The following is a 17,837-nucleotide window of genomic DNA, read 5'->3' as shown; positions in this document are numbered from 1 at the left end:
GATTCAGTGTTTCCTCCAGGAAATTGACACCTTTCACATTCAGGCTGAGCGCTTTATGCAGCGAGTTATATGAGGACAGAAGACTGTAGTTTTTACTGCTGCTCTTTCACCTGTCCCGCTCAGTCGGAGACCTCATTGCCCTACCCAACATATGTCAACCAGAGTGTTGTGTCCTCTAAAGGCCAAAAACACTTCTGCATAAATAACATTGAAGACCATGAAGAGAATAGAAACTACTACAACCTTCCAACCCTTGAAGGAATGGAATAATCTGTAGACTTTCAGAGGCCAACTCCCCTGTCTAGCTATCCCCCTCCACCGGTCGAGTTGTCAGTCTGACTATTCACAGCTTTCTGCTCTAGTCCATTGATACTCTCAGTATACCAGCCCTGCTTCCGTCTGCACCTCTCTTGCCACGTCTTCTGCTCTCTTGCCACTGAACTTTTGGACTTAGTTTAGGGCTTCCACTATGGCCTTCTCTTTCTCTTTGACCATGATATTGTTCTACATGTTTTTACAGTGAATGATCTGCTATGTGGGCCGTGTTTCTCGTAGTCTGTTTCTAGAGCTTGAAGTCCTCCTACTGGTGACTTCCAAGCGGAGGCTATCTTGTGCTTTCTCTTGGGCACTAACCAAGAGCGTTGTTCTTCCCAGGGGAAGATCGATCTGAATGGGTCAATGCATTGTTAGGATGTGTGAGGAGGATGGAATTGTCATCAATCTGAATTCCCTTCTCATCCACAGCATGGAGGCGGCAAGGTCCTAGAACATTAGGACCATGTGACCTTCATAGATTAAATAGTTTTTATGACTTATTGAGTTCATTATTTCACCTGTTTCATCACAATAAAGTATTCTCATTCGGATGTTTGGGGGCAATTGACCTGTCACCATATGGGTACGCTTCAGAAGGATTGGTTGGTTAATATGGTTCTATTACATCGGGATCTGTTCTTAAGATCTTCCTGCCTGAGTGCAAGCTCTCCGTATCGTCTTATAGATTTAGGGTCCGGTTGCTGACTACTTGTTGTTCCTATACCTGGTTATCAATGTTTTTTCCCAGTAGTCAATCTGGAAGCACAACGTATTTACATCTTTTTTAAAGTTCACTTATGTAGGTCTTAAGGTCCAGTCAATGGTTACCACCTCTGCTTTGATGTAGGCCAGGAACTAGTGCAGATATTTCCCTGATCAATGGGAGAAAATATCTGCACTAGTTCCTGGCATAGATGAAAGCAGAGGTGGTAACCATTGACTGGACCTTAAGACCTACATAAGTGAACTGTAAAACAGATGTAAATACGTTGTGCTTCCAGACTGACTACTGGCAAAAAAACATTGATAACCAGGTATAGGAATATAGGAATATATATATATATATATATATATATCACTTAAAAAACCATAGGTTTCACACATGTTATAGTTAGGTGGATATTTCACTCGTAAAAAACCAATGAAATTCCCCCGTTATAGTTACTTCAGATAACTATAACTCGCGCGCCCGCAATCCTCTGCTCATGACGTCACATATTACATCACTCATGACATGGTCAGTTGCATCACTCTTGACATCACTGATAACATCATCCTTGTGATAGAGTGGCGGCCGCGCGAGTTATAGTTATCTGAAGTAACTATAACGGGGGAATTTCATTGTTTTTTTACGAGTGAAATATCCACCTAACTATAACATGTGTGAAACCTATGGTTTTTTAAGTGAATTTGCAAGGTTTTTTAAATGCTAATTCCTAACTATAACGTGTGTGAAACCTATGGTCTTTTCAGTGAATTTGTATGGTTTTTTAAATGCTAAGTTATGTATGTATGATTATTTTTTTAATATATTTATTTTTCAATAAACTACGTATTAAAAATTTTGTAACTTTTTTTATGGTTTTTCATCGTGCGCGCACCCCCGCGATTTAAAAAAAAAAAATGATAAATGTTTTTTTCTGCCTTCGGGGTCCTTCAGGGACCCCCTGACAAAGGCTAGGGGGTCAGGATCTCTCTACCCTGCCCCCTTTTCACGTTCGCCACCTTCCTTTTCCACTCTCGCACTGAAAACAAACAAAATGGCGGCCGACACTTCCTGATTTCGACCGATTCGAACGTTGACTGACATGTAACAACCAATCAGAATTACGCTCGCGCACGTTGGGGTGCGCGCTCGGTGCGCGGCTATAGATATGTATGTGCTTTTTACTGCAATTTTCTCTGGAACCACTGAACAGATTGACTCCATATATGCAAAAGGCACATCCCTGACCTGAGGACTACCTCTCTGCCAAATTTCAAGTAATTCTGTTCAGCCTTTCGGGCTGTACCTTCGACTAAAGGTCCTATGGGAAAATGCATGGGGAAAACGCGTTTTGGGACCCCCCTTTTTTCTCGGCCCCCACTTGACGAATCCCCCCGAGACTTTCAGGGTAGGAGCTGAGCGGAGCGCCCCATTAGTTTTGAACATTTCGCGAAGATTCGTCAACCGGCGCCAAAGTTATTCAAAATAGAATTTTGAGATTTCCTATGGAAACACAGTCCTAACTATAACTATCTACTGGCGACCGCCAGTAGATAATATATATATACGCCCTCCTATCCTTGATTCTCCCTATGGTTGTGAGTTCCTGTCCTGCAAACCCTATATAAGGCTCACAGAAGACTGAGTTTGTGTTTTATGAATGTTGCTGCTGCCTTCTGCACGTTTACGGACATCAGCCTTTATATGGATTTTGTACACTGTGTAAACAATCTTGCACAGTGTACAATTTGCTCCTCTTTATTTATTCCACAACTTTTAGAATTTGTGTTGACAATAGGTCTGTGCTAAATTTGTAAGGACAACTTGGTTAAGTTCTACTTTGAAATATCAGCCTGTAAAACAAAAATCAATCTGTAAAAAAGGTGACAGACAATTAAGCTGTTCATCATATTTGCAATGTTTTGTCACTGGAATAATTATATTTTTCCAAACTCACATTCTTCTAACACATTAGGTGAAGTATGATTCCTTTTGCTCACCTTATTTTCAATTGGTTTACTTTTTTATTCTCATTTCACACCAATTTTTATTGAAGTATCTTTGGTTGTGCTCTTTCAAGTTTTATAAAACTTGCTTTACAGGTTTTTTTAAATGCTAGTTGCTCACTGTAGCTCGACACTTCTCTAGGAAGATGTTTAGCAACTATGAATCCTTCAACACTCGAAATCCTTCAACCATGTTTCCTGACAGCTCTGATCTTTGTGTAATCACAATGAGGATACCTGAGGATGTGACGTGTGGTCCAAATTGTCTCAAAGCGGCTGTGATGATCTTTTCCTTTGTGTTCTAGTATTATTTGTCCCAAATGTATACAGCTCTGAGTGCATTTTCCTCTGTTTATCATATAATTACTACAATTATTTCCTCTGCGTCCTTGATTCTTGCCACAGGAAGGCAGCAGTTGGTTCTGTTGTTTTCATCTGTGGTTCAGGGTACCGCCTCTGTGTTTCTGTCTAGAATGGCCTGACTGGTTTGTTCTTCTCTCCCCTGAAACCGATATGAGTCCAAATTGCTAATTCGGAGTTTTCCTTTCTCTTGTCTTCTCAGCATTCCAGTCTCTCTCCTCAAACATCTACCAGTTTACTACAGTTTACCTTTGTGTTTGTTGTCTTCAGTAATTTTTCTTTGAAATACCTACTCTGTTCCCTCACAGGATAAGCATCACGCTACCTAAAAATATAAAAATAAAACTTCTTTGTCCACTCACCTGCATTACCTCCTGTTTTTTTTTAATTACATTTTTTACATTTTTGGTATTTTAGAGAATAGATCATTACTTTGAAAGTGGCTGATAAAGACCTGTCGGCAGCCGTCATTTTGCTGGTTCCTCATACAGAAACCAGCGCTCCATGTTTTGTGATTCGCGGACTTCAGATTTTTAAAAATATTTCACAAAATATTTGCTGCCCACTTTTGTAGGCTATGGTCTGCTTTGACCCAGATGAAATAAATGGTGTCTCGAAGGCGCGGGTGATAGTTGTGCCCAAAGACCTGACCTCAATTCAACAGTTGGGCAAAATGGCCCTGATTAAGGAGGCTATAGAATCCAAGGAAATTAAAGCATTCTGGTGACATGAAAAATACCTATTAAAATGCGGAAGCAGACCTTCTAAGTGTGCACTATGACTGTTGCACATCTCTGTGATATGAGAAACGACCCCTCCTCCCAACTTCTAACCATTTCCCACAGTCACTGAATTGTTTCCCAAGCTCCTCCCCTTCCTGTCCCCCAGCTTGCTTGTACTATGCTATGCTGTTATTGTCATATACCTATCCCATACAATATATTACTAGCTATAGGACACACAAGCGGGCTTAAGGTCTACATGTGCAAATTTCACAGTGGGAGTCCTGTCCCTCACAACCAAATGGACGAAATGGAGGAAGAAAAGTGTGAACCAAGTTGGACTATAATTTTGCATAATAAACCATACATTTGTTTTGGCTTGCAATGCCTTTGAGAGTAAAAATCAGTGTTAGTACAAGCAGATATCAGGGACACGAGAACAGCTTTGTTATTCCTGAGATCCACCGAGCAGGAACATACCCAAGTGGCAACAAGAATATTTATTTGACTGCAATGGAAATAGTCATGAAGATTATGGTAAACTCGATAGACTTCTTATACAGCTGAATGAGGGGAATATCTACCCATGTGCTATGAATGCCAGGCGAGTTGGTGAAGTTCTTTGTGTTCTTGTCTTCTACTATTAAGAGGGCATGGACTAGAGTTTAACATTTGTGATATTCATGTGATAATAATGAGTTTTCATATAATGTACTATCAACTGTTGAACAATGAATCCAGGGTGAATTGTAGAAAAGAAGGAATGGTGGATGGCTTGGGCTAAATCGCTGATATGTTATCTGCCCTCATGAGGGTTTTTTGTGGGCAGTTATAGCCAGACCTGAAAGAAGGCAGCGGTAAAGACACAATAGTGGTTTGTGCAAAGATGGGCACCTTTTTGTAGTCTTCATCTGGCGGCTGTGGGCTTTGTTCTGAAAACTAGATTTGGGGCAAAATCCAAACCCAAGCAAGACTTGGCTATAGAAAAACCCAACAAGTAGGACTTTCGGTTCAGGGACATGACATTCTTTCCAGCAATTTCAATGGGTTAAAACGTCATTGTGAGCCTTGAGTGCCAGAGGGTGCCCTCTATCCTTGGGGGCTTTATGCTATGATGGGCTGTAAGCTGCAGCTTGATGGCTCCACCATCCAACATTTGCCCCTACACTTGATTATTTTAATCAAAACAAAAAGATGTATTTGGAGCCAGGCATACAAGATGTGATGAGGAAAGGTGCTACAACATCATTACCTTTATCAGAGAAACATTTCCTCAATATTATTTCTTTGGAAAAATGGAATAGGCCCAGGTTTAACCCTAATTTGCAGATGCATTAAGTTGAGGAAATGCAACTACCATGAAATATGCTCCATGCACCGAACTGTGTGGTAAAGTAAATGTAAAAACAAGTCGGACGTTTCTGCAGTTTAAGTGGCAAGGAAAGAAGTGGCAATCAGCCTATTTCTTAGTCTTAATGGCATTGTCATTAATGATCTACCAGGCTTGTAAGATTGGTGGTGGCCTGTTGGTAAGAGAGAGGCATTACGCTTATTTAGACAACAGGCTGATCATGTACCAGACCCTTCAAATTTGCAGGAACAATTTATGTTGACTGTGATTGTACTATAGAACTTCGTATTTATCATGACTAAGGAGAAATTGATAATGGTACAGTCTCAAAATTTGCAATATATGGGGTTCTAAGTAGAGATAACAGAGCTGCTTGCAGGCCTTCAGAGAAAGAAAGAAATAAGTACTTTCATGAAAAACCAACTTTTACTTTGAGGCAATGATCAAGTAATGAGGCATCCATCAAAGGAATCTTTCTGTGCCTTTTGCCCTGCAGATCCCATTGAATCAAAAGGTATATAATCTTCATTAAGGCTCTTGGAGGACGTTCAGCAGTGCTACATTAATGATTATGGAGCATACAATGTTTGAATTGCAGGGCAATATTGCAAATGGTCGGTGGCTGAAACCTGTCCAAAATTTAATTTCCTGGTATGCTCTTCTGTGATTGCGTGTTTGGTCAAGATAGGTAAGAATCGTTTCATAGTCCCTGTCCAAGTACAACATTTCTACGATCTGTTACATTTATCAACCTAGAGGAATTTGATCAAAAATACACCAATTACTCTTGAGAGGAATATCTTCTAGGATGGAGGACTGAAACTTTGGGACTGCAAAAACAAGAAGTTCGGCAAGATGTGTTTTAATGTTTTCATGAATGGTTGAGTCCCCTGAATCTGTACATCTTTGCCAAGGGTTTCATTATGGATGGTGGTTTCCAGTTGCAAAGACACTCCATTATAATTTCACAGTGCTGAAATTAGAGAGACATAATCAATATGAGAAAAAGTAAGAGTAAAATAGGGCAAGACCGAAGCAAGAGAAAGAAAGCAAGAAGTGAGAAAAATGAAAGAGGATCCATGAGATTTTGCATAGAGGCTTAGCATTAATGCATTATGCAACAGGTTGCTTCACAATTTAAACTAATAAAATATGATAAAATAACCAAACACAGAGTACTGAAATACCAAGATGCAGCATTTTTTGGCATGGCTGGGTAAAGACTGGGCAGTCAACACATACACTGTGAATCAAGTGTGAAGGTTTTAGCCCCTTATTGACACTTGTTGTGATCCCAAGCGACTCACTTGGTTGATATGTTATGTGTAATCCATCAAAAGGAGTAGTATAAACGAGAGACTTCTAGCAAAAGATTTAGCTTGTCAGATCTGGTTCATCTGAGAGATCACTATTCTATCTGAGACTAGATTCTGAAAGAGACCCTGCTGTATAAGGCCTGGGCTTGTAACTTGTGTGTCACATGAAAGACAGCTGTGCTATCTAAGGCTTGAACCTGAAGGATCGTTATAACCTGTGAACGCCACCAGCATCACTTGTAAGGTGATCAATTGTGCTCCACCCTTACTAGCATCCAACATCAGGACCACTCTAGAACTTCACAAAGCCAAGTCAAAAACAGATGCCATGTCATTGCTTGCTATGGCCTAGAAGTGGACAGGCATGCTGGTAGACATTTACAAGGCTCCAAGCATCCTTCACTTCAGAAAAAATTCATGACTTTGCTCTTCAAGCAACGCCATATCAGTGTATGTCTTCTGGATCATTATAGTATCTACAGATCAACCCTTCATGTCCCATTCTCCCCTCTAATTTATACCACAAACATCTGGCTGCTAGCTCTCTTCCAGTCACCTCTCTGGTTTTGAGCACACGTCTCTTGGTTGCGCAGGTACACATTCTCACCATCTAGTACCGACAAATGGGAAAAAGTAAAAAAAACAAATTTAGTATTGAAGTTTGAGTAAGCACATGTGAATTGGTCAATAAAGGCTTAAGGGTTATTATACAGCTACTGACAAGCTACAATATCTTCCTAGAAATCCACTTTCATCACATTTGATTCTTTACCAGGAAATCCTAATTTAAGTAATACTGACTTGACAAATAATACGAGCGCTATGATAAAAACATTTAATATAGTGTGTGAATCACTCCCGGAGATGTATCTCGGTGCTGCATTGCTTAGAGAGGGAGAGATTTCCTATGCAGAAGTCAGTGCTTATCCTTATAGCTGTCTTGAATCCTAGCAGGGGCAACTCAACTTCTCCTCTATGTAATACTGTGAAAATAAGTATCGTAGAGTTTTGTAGTAATCTATTACTACGAAAGTAAGATATTCAAGTGTGGCTCTACTAAACTATCTATTAGTATGCTTTTCAGTGATGCCTTTTGTTTATTTCTATGGAATCAACTCATCAAGTTGTTTTTTAATAATAACAAATGATAAATATATTAACCATTATATTTATTTAATTCTGCTTTTGTTACACGAAAAAGCTCTAAGACTGTATAACTTTATCTCAAAAATGTATAACCTTTGCAAATTTTTGTTTTATTGCAAGACGAGACATATTGAATATGGTATTTTAATTGAAGGGGTGCCACCATCCAACATGGCAGGCTCCGCCCTGCCAGAGAGGACTACGCTGTTCAAGAGTGAGTCCGATGGCGTCACATACCGGATTCCCGCTCTCCTCTATGTCCAATCAACAAGCACTTTCCTGGCCTTTGCTGAGAGGCGCCTGTCCCCGGAAGACATTGACGCTGAGTACCTGGTCATGAGAAGAGGTCTCTACAAGAACGGTTATGTGGAGGTAACCTGTGAGGGGATCAAACACTGTGTTTTTTGTACTTATGTTCATGAATGTTGTCCTTAATTGATAGGGTGCTTTTTGTTAAAATAGTCGAATGTGACAAGAGGCTTGTTGCCTAATACTTTTCTAACGTTATTTACAAAAACACATGTCGATCTCCTATGGCATGGGGCCTAGGAGATGACAGTGGTTTTAGCACTCTTGTTTTCTCTATTTCTTGTGCCTATAGTTAAAGCAAAACAGGAATATTCTCAAGAATAAACAAACATTGGCAATGCAATTAATCTAGCCTATGAATGAAAGTCCCTGTTGTGTCACTGATGGGTTAAGGCACTCAATAGGTCATCATGCATGAACTCTGTCACTTATCTTTGCACTTATACATTCAATCATCCATCCACTGACTCATTCTTGCATTCACCCTCTGATCCAGTCGCAATAAAACACAAATTAAACAACATGTGGAATGGTATACATTCCTAGGGCAGCCCTCCTCCCGTCTGTGCTGCTGCCAGAGAAAGACAAACACCATAATGTATCTAATTATCTAAGATACTTTTGGATCATTACAGTGTTGTGTGTGGCCCTGGAAGTTCAAACTCTGGCAGCTGGATAAATAAACAAAATGATCACAGCTGGGAGGATGGCAAGCACTTTTTTATGGATGCACACAACTACTGCCCAATCAAAATATGTACTCCTGACTCCCAACATGTGTGCAGAGAAAAAGCTTGTCTATAGTAATGCTCACATAATTGTATGCCGACAGCTGTGCTGTCAAGCAAGACCATAGAAAGCAGGGTTAGCATTCTTATCACAATGTAGAATGTTATCTGATGTTGATATTGTGTTCAGCGTGATGTAAAACCAGTTGTAGGTGGTAAATGCTGGTAGCTTGTGTTTACTGAACTAGTCCAGTTAAAGCAGAGTTTTGTTTGCTGGTGGGGTCTACATAAGAGACTTTGAAGGAGAGATTGATACTGAGCTGAAGTCTGGTGGGGGTGTTCATCAGATCTCCTGGTCCTAGAGCACAATGTCTTTAAAAAAAACAAAACCTTTGTGTTATCATGAGAGAGGTCCCAGGTCCCCAGTTGTGCCAGGATCACACATCTAAAGGAAGATGTATCCCTGAATGATTGATTTAGCACGTAGGAATGATTGAATCAGGTGTATGTGTGAGTTAATTGTGTGTTCCCTTTGACACCACCAAACACAAGAAGATGATGGACGGAGCGCTTAAACTTTTTAGACACCCCCAGTCACAGATCTGTGTTGAATCCATCATCGTTCTTTATCTCACACAATTAACTTACACATACACCTGATTCAATCATTCCTACGTGCTATATCAATCATTCAGGGATACATCTTCCTTTGCATATGGCTGGGTCGGAACTGGAATGGAATGGGGAGCTAATAAACTGTGGATTTAGGAGCAGATCCCTGTACTGGGGTGAATGTTTGACATTGTGCAGCATTGTGTCCATAAATTGTTCTTTTTGCATTTGTCACCCGAGTGGGACGGGTTTGCCCAGACGTGGGTTCTGTGCTCTCCATGCCACTGGAGTCAAGCTCCATGAGGGGTAATGCCCCGAAACTGGTCCCAGGATGCTTGATTCCAGTCCAGGGAGGACTTGGCCTGGCAGACTGATTTGCATATGGCTGAGTCTGAACTGGAATAGAATGGGGAGCAAACAAAACGATGGATGTAGGCCCAGATCTCTATACTGGAATGAATGTTTGACATTGTGCAGCATTCTGTCCATCAATTGTTCGTTTTGCATTTGTCACCCCTTTGACACCTAGCCAGACGAGTGTTCTTAGGTGTTTCCCTTTTGTTTTAACCTAATTCATTCTTCTTTGGAACTCTGGTGGAACCCAAGAGCAGTGCACAGGAGGACCTTGTGCAGGATTTGCCATACCATGCAAAGTTACTCTTATTTAAATCAATTGTAAACATACCATTTATTTATTTTTCAATTATTATTATAGAAGCCTCTATGCATCTTAGGTGTACACAGTGTACGCACTACATCGTGAGCAAACAAACAGCGGCAACATCCAAGTTTTTACAAATGAAGAAAAAAAGAAAACATCTCTCTGACTCATGGGACATGGCCCCTTCCCAAACTCAAGAATGGTAGTAAATTTCATATTATGCCATCCGCATCCCCAAATATACTAGATATATGCAGATGTGTATAGTGTAATATGGATCTAACCATAAATGCGCTGTTGTGGTCGCAGGCTCGGTAACAACAGCTCTGTGGATATGCAGTTGTAATCCGTAGAAAAAGCATTCTTCTGATTGCTAACAAGTTGGCCTTATTTTTTGTAAACCTTTGTATTAAGTTTTAGGTAGATTGGTAGGTGCATTGTCTCTTCTTAGCGAGCATAGTAGGCTGGAGTACTGAGGACATTGGGTGGCCAAAGAACCTTCCTTCTGATCTTTGGGCACAGGGGTCTGGCACACTGGGCAAAGGCTGTGGTTGGATCCCCCACTGAGCACTCGGAGCAGGAAGCCGGGGTTCACAGCAAGAGTCATGGCCAAAGACTGCTTCCAGTGCACACAGAACATGTTCAGAGATCTTCTTGCTGGTGCAGTAATTGCCAGTCCTACAATGATTCGACTGTCAAAGTTGAAGTTTAATTATTAACATCTAAAAAGTCAATTAAATTCTGACGGTCTCTCACTCTTGGATGTCCTTCACAGCTTCAAAGCTGATTGGGCAGTAAAGCCTCATCCTATATGTCTCCCTCCTCTCGCAACAAAATCATCCTGGACTTTAAATCTACTACCTCACACTTAGCTTTTTGAAAGAAAATAAAAATGTAGTTTTTTTAGTCTGAATCTTTCAGCTGAGGGTTATGGAAGATCTCTTTACATGCTCTCTTAACATAGCATGTACCATACCTGTGTGCAGCTCGGGAATTGGTGGTTCATCGGGGTATGTTGGATAGAGGAAAACAAATGTTTTGTGGCAACTGATGGTTTTCCATTCTCTGTGGACTTTCCGTTTAATGTTTTCCTCCAGGTATCTGAAGTAAGGGTGCACCATTGTGGAGAGTCTTTCTTACGTAGGTTCACTAAATGTAAACAAGGGGTTAACTGCTTACTTCTACACTAAAATCTTCCTTGAAATGGCATTCATTGGCCAGAGATCTCCTAAAACAGTCTGTTGTAGCTTATAGGACAATAGTGGCTGACATGAATTGATGAGTAATATCTATGTTCGCTACTCGCACCACCAGATCTCCTCACTGGATGTCTGTGTTTTGATCTCTCTACCCTAAGTGTCCAGCTCACTCTTTCACAGGAGGAGGAGTCCCTCCCTCAACAATATAAAAATGTTGTAGCTGTATTTTTCTTGTGTCCTCATCTTTCGTGACCTGATGTGGTTTCACCCACATAGGCTTGCGAGGGGCGGAGCCTAACTATGAAGGTACTATAAAAATGAGCACTTCCAAGGGTGGTGCTCTACCTGTTATTGATGGATGACCCAGTTCATGGCATTTTGTTTACTTTTTAGTGAACAATATTACTTAGAGGTATGAAGTCCCACTTTATTCCAAGATATCACAGACAAAAACATCAAAGAGTGGTCAGTCAAAACCAGTCCTTTGGTGGTAGGTAAGCCATCAGATCGGATCTATACTTAATCAAAGACAATCTCTTCATGGAACTGTGAACCTAGCCAATGTGGTAATTGTCACACTCCGTACGCAAGATTTCTGACACGGCTGCTTGTTCTTGCATCCATTCTCTAGCTATGAATCGATCAACTCTCATCAGTTCTTCTTGTCCAGTTTGACTAGAATTTTCCTCACTAGAATGTTGGCAAAAGTCCTCCCAAGATTAACCCAACCACCGCTGAATCCATTGCCTATGAACGACATAAGTAATACTTTACTAGAGGAAACATTTTCATCTCTGCAATAATTTGTAAATTTATTTCTATTTATTTATTTGGTAAGCAACAACAGCCCTTCGAAGACAATGCGTCTGTACATAGAACAGTGAGGGTGGGGAGGTTTACAGAGTTCTAAAATCATCAGTTAGTTTAGGGATTGATTGCACCAGTTGCATATATGTCACCTAGCATCTTTGTATGCCAATATCTAACAGACCATGCACGCATGAAATGTACATATTTACATCTGTTTGTTGAGAAAGACAGCGTTCAGCCATGATTTCCAAGTTAGAAATAGCAAACGCAAATAGCATTCGCTATTCCCAAAAGTGCTTTGGAACTCGTAATTGCAGTAGGGGATGGAGGTCTGCTGTCCCATGCAGGGCTTCATCCCAACATTCGCAACGATTCGCTAGCCAAATCCTACCCCATTAAAATTAATGCTGCAGATGGTTTGCAACTTGTTTGGAAAAGTGTGCTGCATCCACCTCCTTTCTTGCATCAGTGTCTTCTACTGTGAAAGGCCTCAATACTAAGTTTGACTAATGTGGTTTTCAGTGCAATATAACAGTATATATTATTTATGCACTGTCTGTTATCAATGTGTAGCCTATCATCAGTACATTATTTCAGAATATCTATAGAGTGTCCATCATCCCATTTGGTTTTGCTTTGTTCGCCCTAAGTTGGCAGGGTATGCCCAGACGTGGGTCCCCTGCTCACTTGGCCACTGGATTCAAGCTAGCCTGGATGATGACGGCTGATTAGCCAGAAACTGGTCCCAGGATGCTTGTTTCCGGTCCAGGGAAGACATGGCTTGGCAGTTCTGGCTGGACTGTTCCCATGAGGCACAGGGTCAGACTGATTTGCCTATGGCCATGTCTGAACTGGGGTGGCAGAGTGAGCTAAAGAATGATGATGGATTAAACCCAGATCTGTTGACTGAGGGTGAGTGCTGTTTGGTAGGAACCACAAGGGACGCTCCCTACAGCATGAAATGAAGAGGGATCTAAGCACTTCTGACCTGCCTAGAGTATTTAATAAATAAGTTGCTCAGTCACAAAATTCACTTAATACCACTATAGGTCGCATACACGACCTGGCTGCTCCCAGCCAGAGTCTTAGCAGCCCACAACTGCTGGCTTTACCAAATCTCAAGCTCAGTTTACAAAGCACAAGTATAATTTGTGATGTACTTCAATCAACATGACATCACACACCTGTATTATGGATTCTTTCTGCCCCATTACTAAATGCATACTATGCTCTGTGTAAGTGGGTTGCAATGGAATGTTAATTGAGGAGTTGTAATAGTGGTTGCTGCACCCAGCAGATGTTAACCATTCCCAAATGGGAAGTGGCCATGGTAGTCCACCTCCCCTTTTCCTACTTCAGCAGAAAGCATCATGGCAGCTATAGGTGGTTTCTCAAGACTACCTCTGCCTGACCCCCTGTTGCTGACCTTCACTGAACATCTGTAAATAAAACCGGGGCCCTTCTCCCTTTAAGAGACTGGTGTGGCATTACTGACCCATCATGACCTAGTAAAGACCATATGCTTCTCCATTTCAGTGTGTACCTTTCTGTACCTTCTTGTTTAATTTTGACCATGCTGTGCTCTGTGGAGCCAGTGGGGGTGGGGGGAGAGTGCTCTCATAACATTATAGACCCTATGCATCTTGCTCACCAATTATTAAAAACTCTCTGGCTCAATATAGACCATAATCTGCAGCTGGGGCTTGTTACTTGGGCAGAGGTCAGTTAACAGCCAGTATAGCCCTCAGCTGCAGACTATAATGCTAAATTAGAACATTGGAATGCTGAGAGCTCCACTGAAGACCGTGGAGTGGCTCAGGGCCGAAAATGGCTGGTACAGACCTTCTGCTTCAACATTCTAGCACTCGTTTTACAGTTTTTCTCATTTATGTGTATTTGTAAAGTGCACTGAGGGTATCTAGGGGGCTGAGCAGATGTGTGACTAATCCTGTGTAGGGTAGCTTGGTTAATTGAAAAGTCAGATCTTCAGGCTCTTGCGAATTCAAAAAGATAGGAAGTGGCTCTGATGCAGAGGTTGTTCCGCGCCTTAGGAGTGGTGTAAGAGAATCCCCCGTCCTTCTGATTGGGTTCTGTGTAAGCGTAGGTTGTGTGCAAGTAGGACTACTGCGGAGCGGAGTAGGCTGAGTAGTTGATGGAAGGAGATGTAACTTTTCATATATGTGGGGCCTAAGCTGTGTAGTGCCTTGAATGTATGTGTGAGGAGTTTAAAATGAGCATGTTTATGTATTGGGAGCCAATTTGGCTCCCTGAGTTGTGATGTGAGTTCTGATGGGGATGTTGAGGATAAGTCTGGCTTCGAGTTCTGATTGGTTTTTAGTGTTCTAGTGAGTTGCTTGGTGATCCTGGTGTACAGGGCATTCCCGTAATCCAACTTGCTGGTGACTAGAGCATGAGTGATGATTTTTTTGGTGTTGATTGGGGTCCATTTGAAGATTTTCATGGGGTGGAAGCAGCATGCAATGATGGTGTTGACTTGTGCGGCCATGTACAGTGTGCTGTCGATGAAGGCTCCTAAGTTTCTGCTGTGAGTGCTGGGTGTGGATCTGAGTTCTGTCAGCCACCAGTTGGAGTCCCTTGATGAGGTTTTCTTGCTGAAGATCACTACTTCTGTCTGGTTGGTGTTGAGCTTGAGACAGTTGGCTTTAATCCAGTTAACAACTTTTGGTTGTGCAGGCGGTGAAGATGTTTCTTGTGCTGGGGGTCTTGTCAGAGAGGGAAAGGATGAGTTGAGTGTTATTGGCATAAGAGACGATGTTGATGTTGTGTGCGCAGATAACGTTAGGCAGAAGGATCCTGAATGCAGTGAACAAGGGTGGGCTGGGAGATGAACCTTGATGCGCTCTGCAGATGAGTTTGCAGGTTTCTAAAGGTGTCCATCTTGTGTTCTATCCATTAAGACATTAGGCTCAAGCAGATCCAGCAGAGAGCGGTTCCTTGGATGCCAGTCTCATGCAGGTGCCATATAGGGGGCGAGACTGGGTCAAATGCTGCAGAGAGGTCCAGGTCTTTATATCTCCTCTGTCAAGGATCACATGGATTTCGGCTGTTGCTTCTTTGATGAAGGTGAATATTTTCTTTACTGCAGATTTTGACTGCGTCGATGTGATCTTCAAGAGCTCTGTGCTTGGTGTTCAGTATCTACATGGTAGTAGCATTTTAGGGCGGATTTGAAGCAGTCTTTATCTGTGGTGTCTTGACTTGTTCTCCATTTGCGCTCCAGTTGCTTGCAGCTGCATTTTATCAGCCTGAGTTCCTTTATGTTCCAGCTGGTCAGATGTTTGGCGTTGGGTTGCACTTGATGGGCGCTAGGGTGTTCAACTGTTGAGGTTCTAGATGGCATTTGGCAAGTTGCTGGTGTGCTGGGGTCAGTTCGTGGAGAGTGCAGAAGCTTAGTCCTCTTCTCTGAGGCTTTTCCAGTAGGCGGGTCTGGTGGTGGTAGGTCTGAGGTGGTGTGGGATGGCTATGCTGAAACTGATTAGGGCATGGTCTGTCCAGGTCATAGTTGCTCGTTTGTTGACTGTGATGTTGTTATTGAGAAGAAGATTGGGGTTGATGTTTCCAAAGTTTTCTAGAACGACTGTAAATGTTTTCTAGGAGCGCCTTAGAGTTTGAGCCACTGTGGTTTTCTGGGTGAAAGTTAAGGTCTTTGAGTAGGATGAAGGTACTGGCACTGATAATGAGGGGGCAATGAATTTCTTGATGTCGCTGATGAAATTGGTGCAGGGGTCCTGGCGGTCTGTATAGCAGGGTGCTGCTCAGGGAGAAGTTGGCCGTGATACGTATCTTGGATGTGAGGTTTTCCATTTAGCTGGTGGGAGTATCCATGTGGGTGGTGAAACTGTTGGTGTCTTTGAATATGATGGTGATTCCAGCTTGTGCTGACGGTTTTACCTGGCAGTGTTCTACCCTGTGGGGATGGCTGTAGTGAGGCCCTGTGCAGAGGTTTGGTTTAGCCATGTTTCTGTGAAGAAGAGCGGGCATGGAGCATGGTTGTGCTGTAGGTCCAATATCTCTGTGGCGTGTTTGATGAGTAAGAAAGTGTTGTGGAGCATGCATGTGAGTATGGCATGTTAAGTAGTTGGTCTGTCTAAGCATGAGCTGGTGGCTAGTTTGAGTGAGTCTGAGGGAGTGGGGTGCTATTGGTGTGGGTTTGGTGGGGTGCATGAGAACTTGCATAAAAAGGCACGTGAACATTCCCTCTGTGTTGTGTGGTGTGGCAGCTGTCAGGGTTTGAGAGCACTGATGAGTGCTGCAGGGTAATGGTGGGTAGGTGGGATCAGGGTTTCTGGCACTGGGTGTGGTCAATGTACGGATGGGTGCAGATGAGCTTGCCTTTAGCGTGCAAGTAGTGTGCCTGCCGCATGCATCTGCTGTGTATCAGTGCTGCAGCTGCCATTAAGTAGATCCTGGGAGGGCTGAGGAGCACACAGGATAGTGTGCAGATGGATAATATTTATTTTATAACATTCTACCTTTAGTGGATGGAATGCTCTAATATCATTATGGCCCTACTACCTTGGGCTATACCAGTTTATTCAGCCGAATAACTTGGGAAGTGGGCATTTAACAAGCTTTATAGTTTTTGGCAATGGACAATAATGCTATAAAATTATACAATGGTAGATGTCTGCAGGTCCTTTCAAGGCTTCATCCCCGCTTATGCTACCATGCACAATGGGTTAGACACGTTACAACCAGTATTTTCAGAGCAGAACACCAGCCTAGTGACAGCCAGCGCCACATAAGCATAGTGCTGCGACCCACCCTGTTGATACATATGCCCACTGTTTTCCAGCACAATATACAATTATTGTTTGGAAACCCGAACGTAAAAACAGAAGGACTGGTAGGACACTGTGAACCACTGGATTTCCTTTAAACAATTCTTGCATAAACTCAGTGAGTCTCTGGAAGAATTGATCAAAAATGCAGCTAAATGCGGTACACCTACCTTAATTTCTGTAGGGCTAAAATAGTAGTAATCCCAAAACCCTTGAAAAAGCTAGATATAAGCTCTTCCTACTGACCCATTTCCCTCCTATATATTGAAATCAAGATTTTGGCCAAAGTGCTGGCTGACCACTTGGTTAACGTTGTTCCCTCTTTGATACACCCTGACCGGGCACGTTTTATACCTTGGCGAGCAACCTGCCACCACATTAGATGACTAAACAATGCCATAGCCCTGGCTGACAGGCTCCGCCAACCTACAGCAATATTACTAGCGGAGATTGAGAGGGAGTTTGATTGTGTCAGCTGGACTTACTTGTTCGCTCTCCTAAGATGTCTCAACTTTGGCCCAAGGTTCTGCACTTATATTAAGCTCCTGTATACTGACATGACAGCGCATGTCAAGGTGGGTGCGGTGGCTTCTGTGCAGTTCCCGATACAAAGGGGCACGAAACAGGGTTGCCCACAGCCCTCCCTGCTGTTCACCATAGCCGTAGAACTCTTGGCAGAATGGCTCAGACTCAACGCGCAAGTAATGGGGTTCGAATGGGGCCCGTGGCTCTCGTACAGAATCACCTTGTAAGCGGATGATAGTGATTTTGTTGTTGTTTGTTTTTAAAGCAAA

At 42.3% G+C, this 17,837-nt stretch overlaps 1 protein-coding gene across 2 annotated transcripts in view; it reads left to right on the top strand.

The window, feature by feature from the left end:
- The window catches only part of LOC146806030 (sialidase-3-like), an 87,704-nt gene that overhangs the window by 39,450 nt on the left and 30,417 nt on the right, over positions 1-17,837 (top strand). Inside the window, exon 2 of one of the 2 annotated variants that reach the window (XM_085623352.1) lies at positions 8,077-8,294. In XM_085623352.1, the coding sequence (XP_085479478.1) occupies positions 8,094-8,294 (201 nt within the window). In that variant the 5' untranslated portion in view covers positions 8,077-8,093. Of the gene's footprint in view, positions 1-8,042; positions 8,295-17,837 lie in introns of both variants that reach the window. The other variant, XM_085623353.1, reaches the window with a different exon arrangement.

Source organism: Triturus cristatus, chromosome 8 (genome assembly GCF_964204655.1).
Source record: "Triturus cristatus chromosome 8, aTriCri1.1, whole genome shotgun sequence".
Lineage (NCBI taxonomy): Eukaryota > Metazoa > Chordata > Amphibia > Caudata > Salamandridae > Triturus > Triturus cristatus.
The sequence above is the reverse complement of the archived record's forward strand: the minus strand, read 5'-3'. Positions and strand labels throughout refer to the sequence as shown.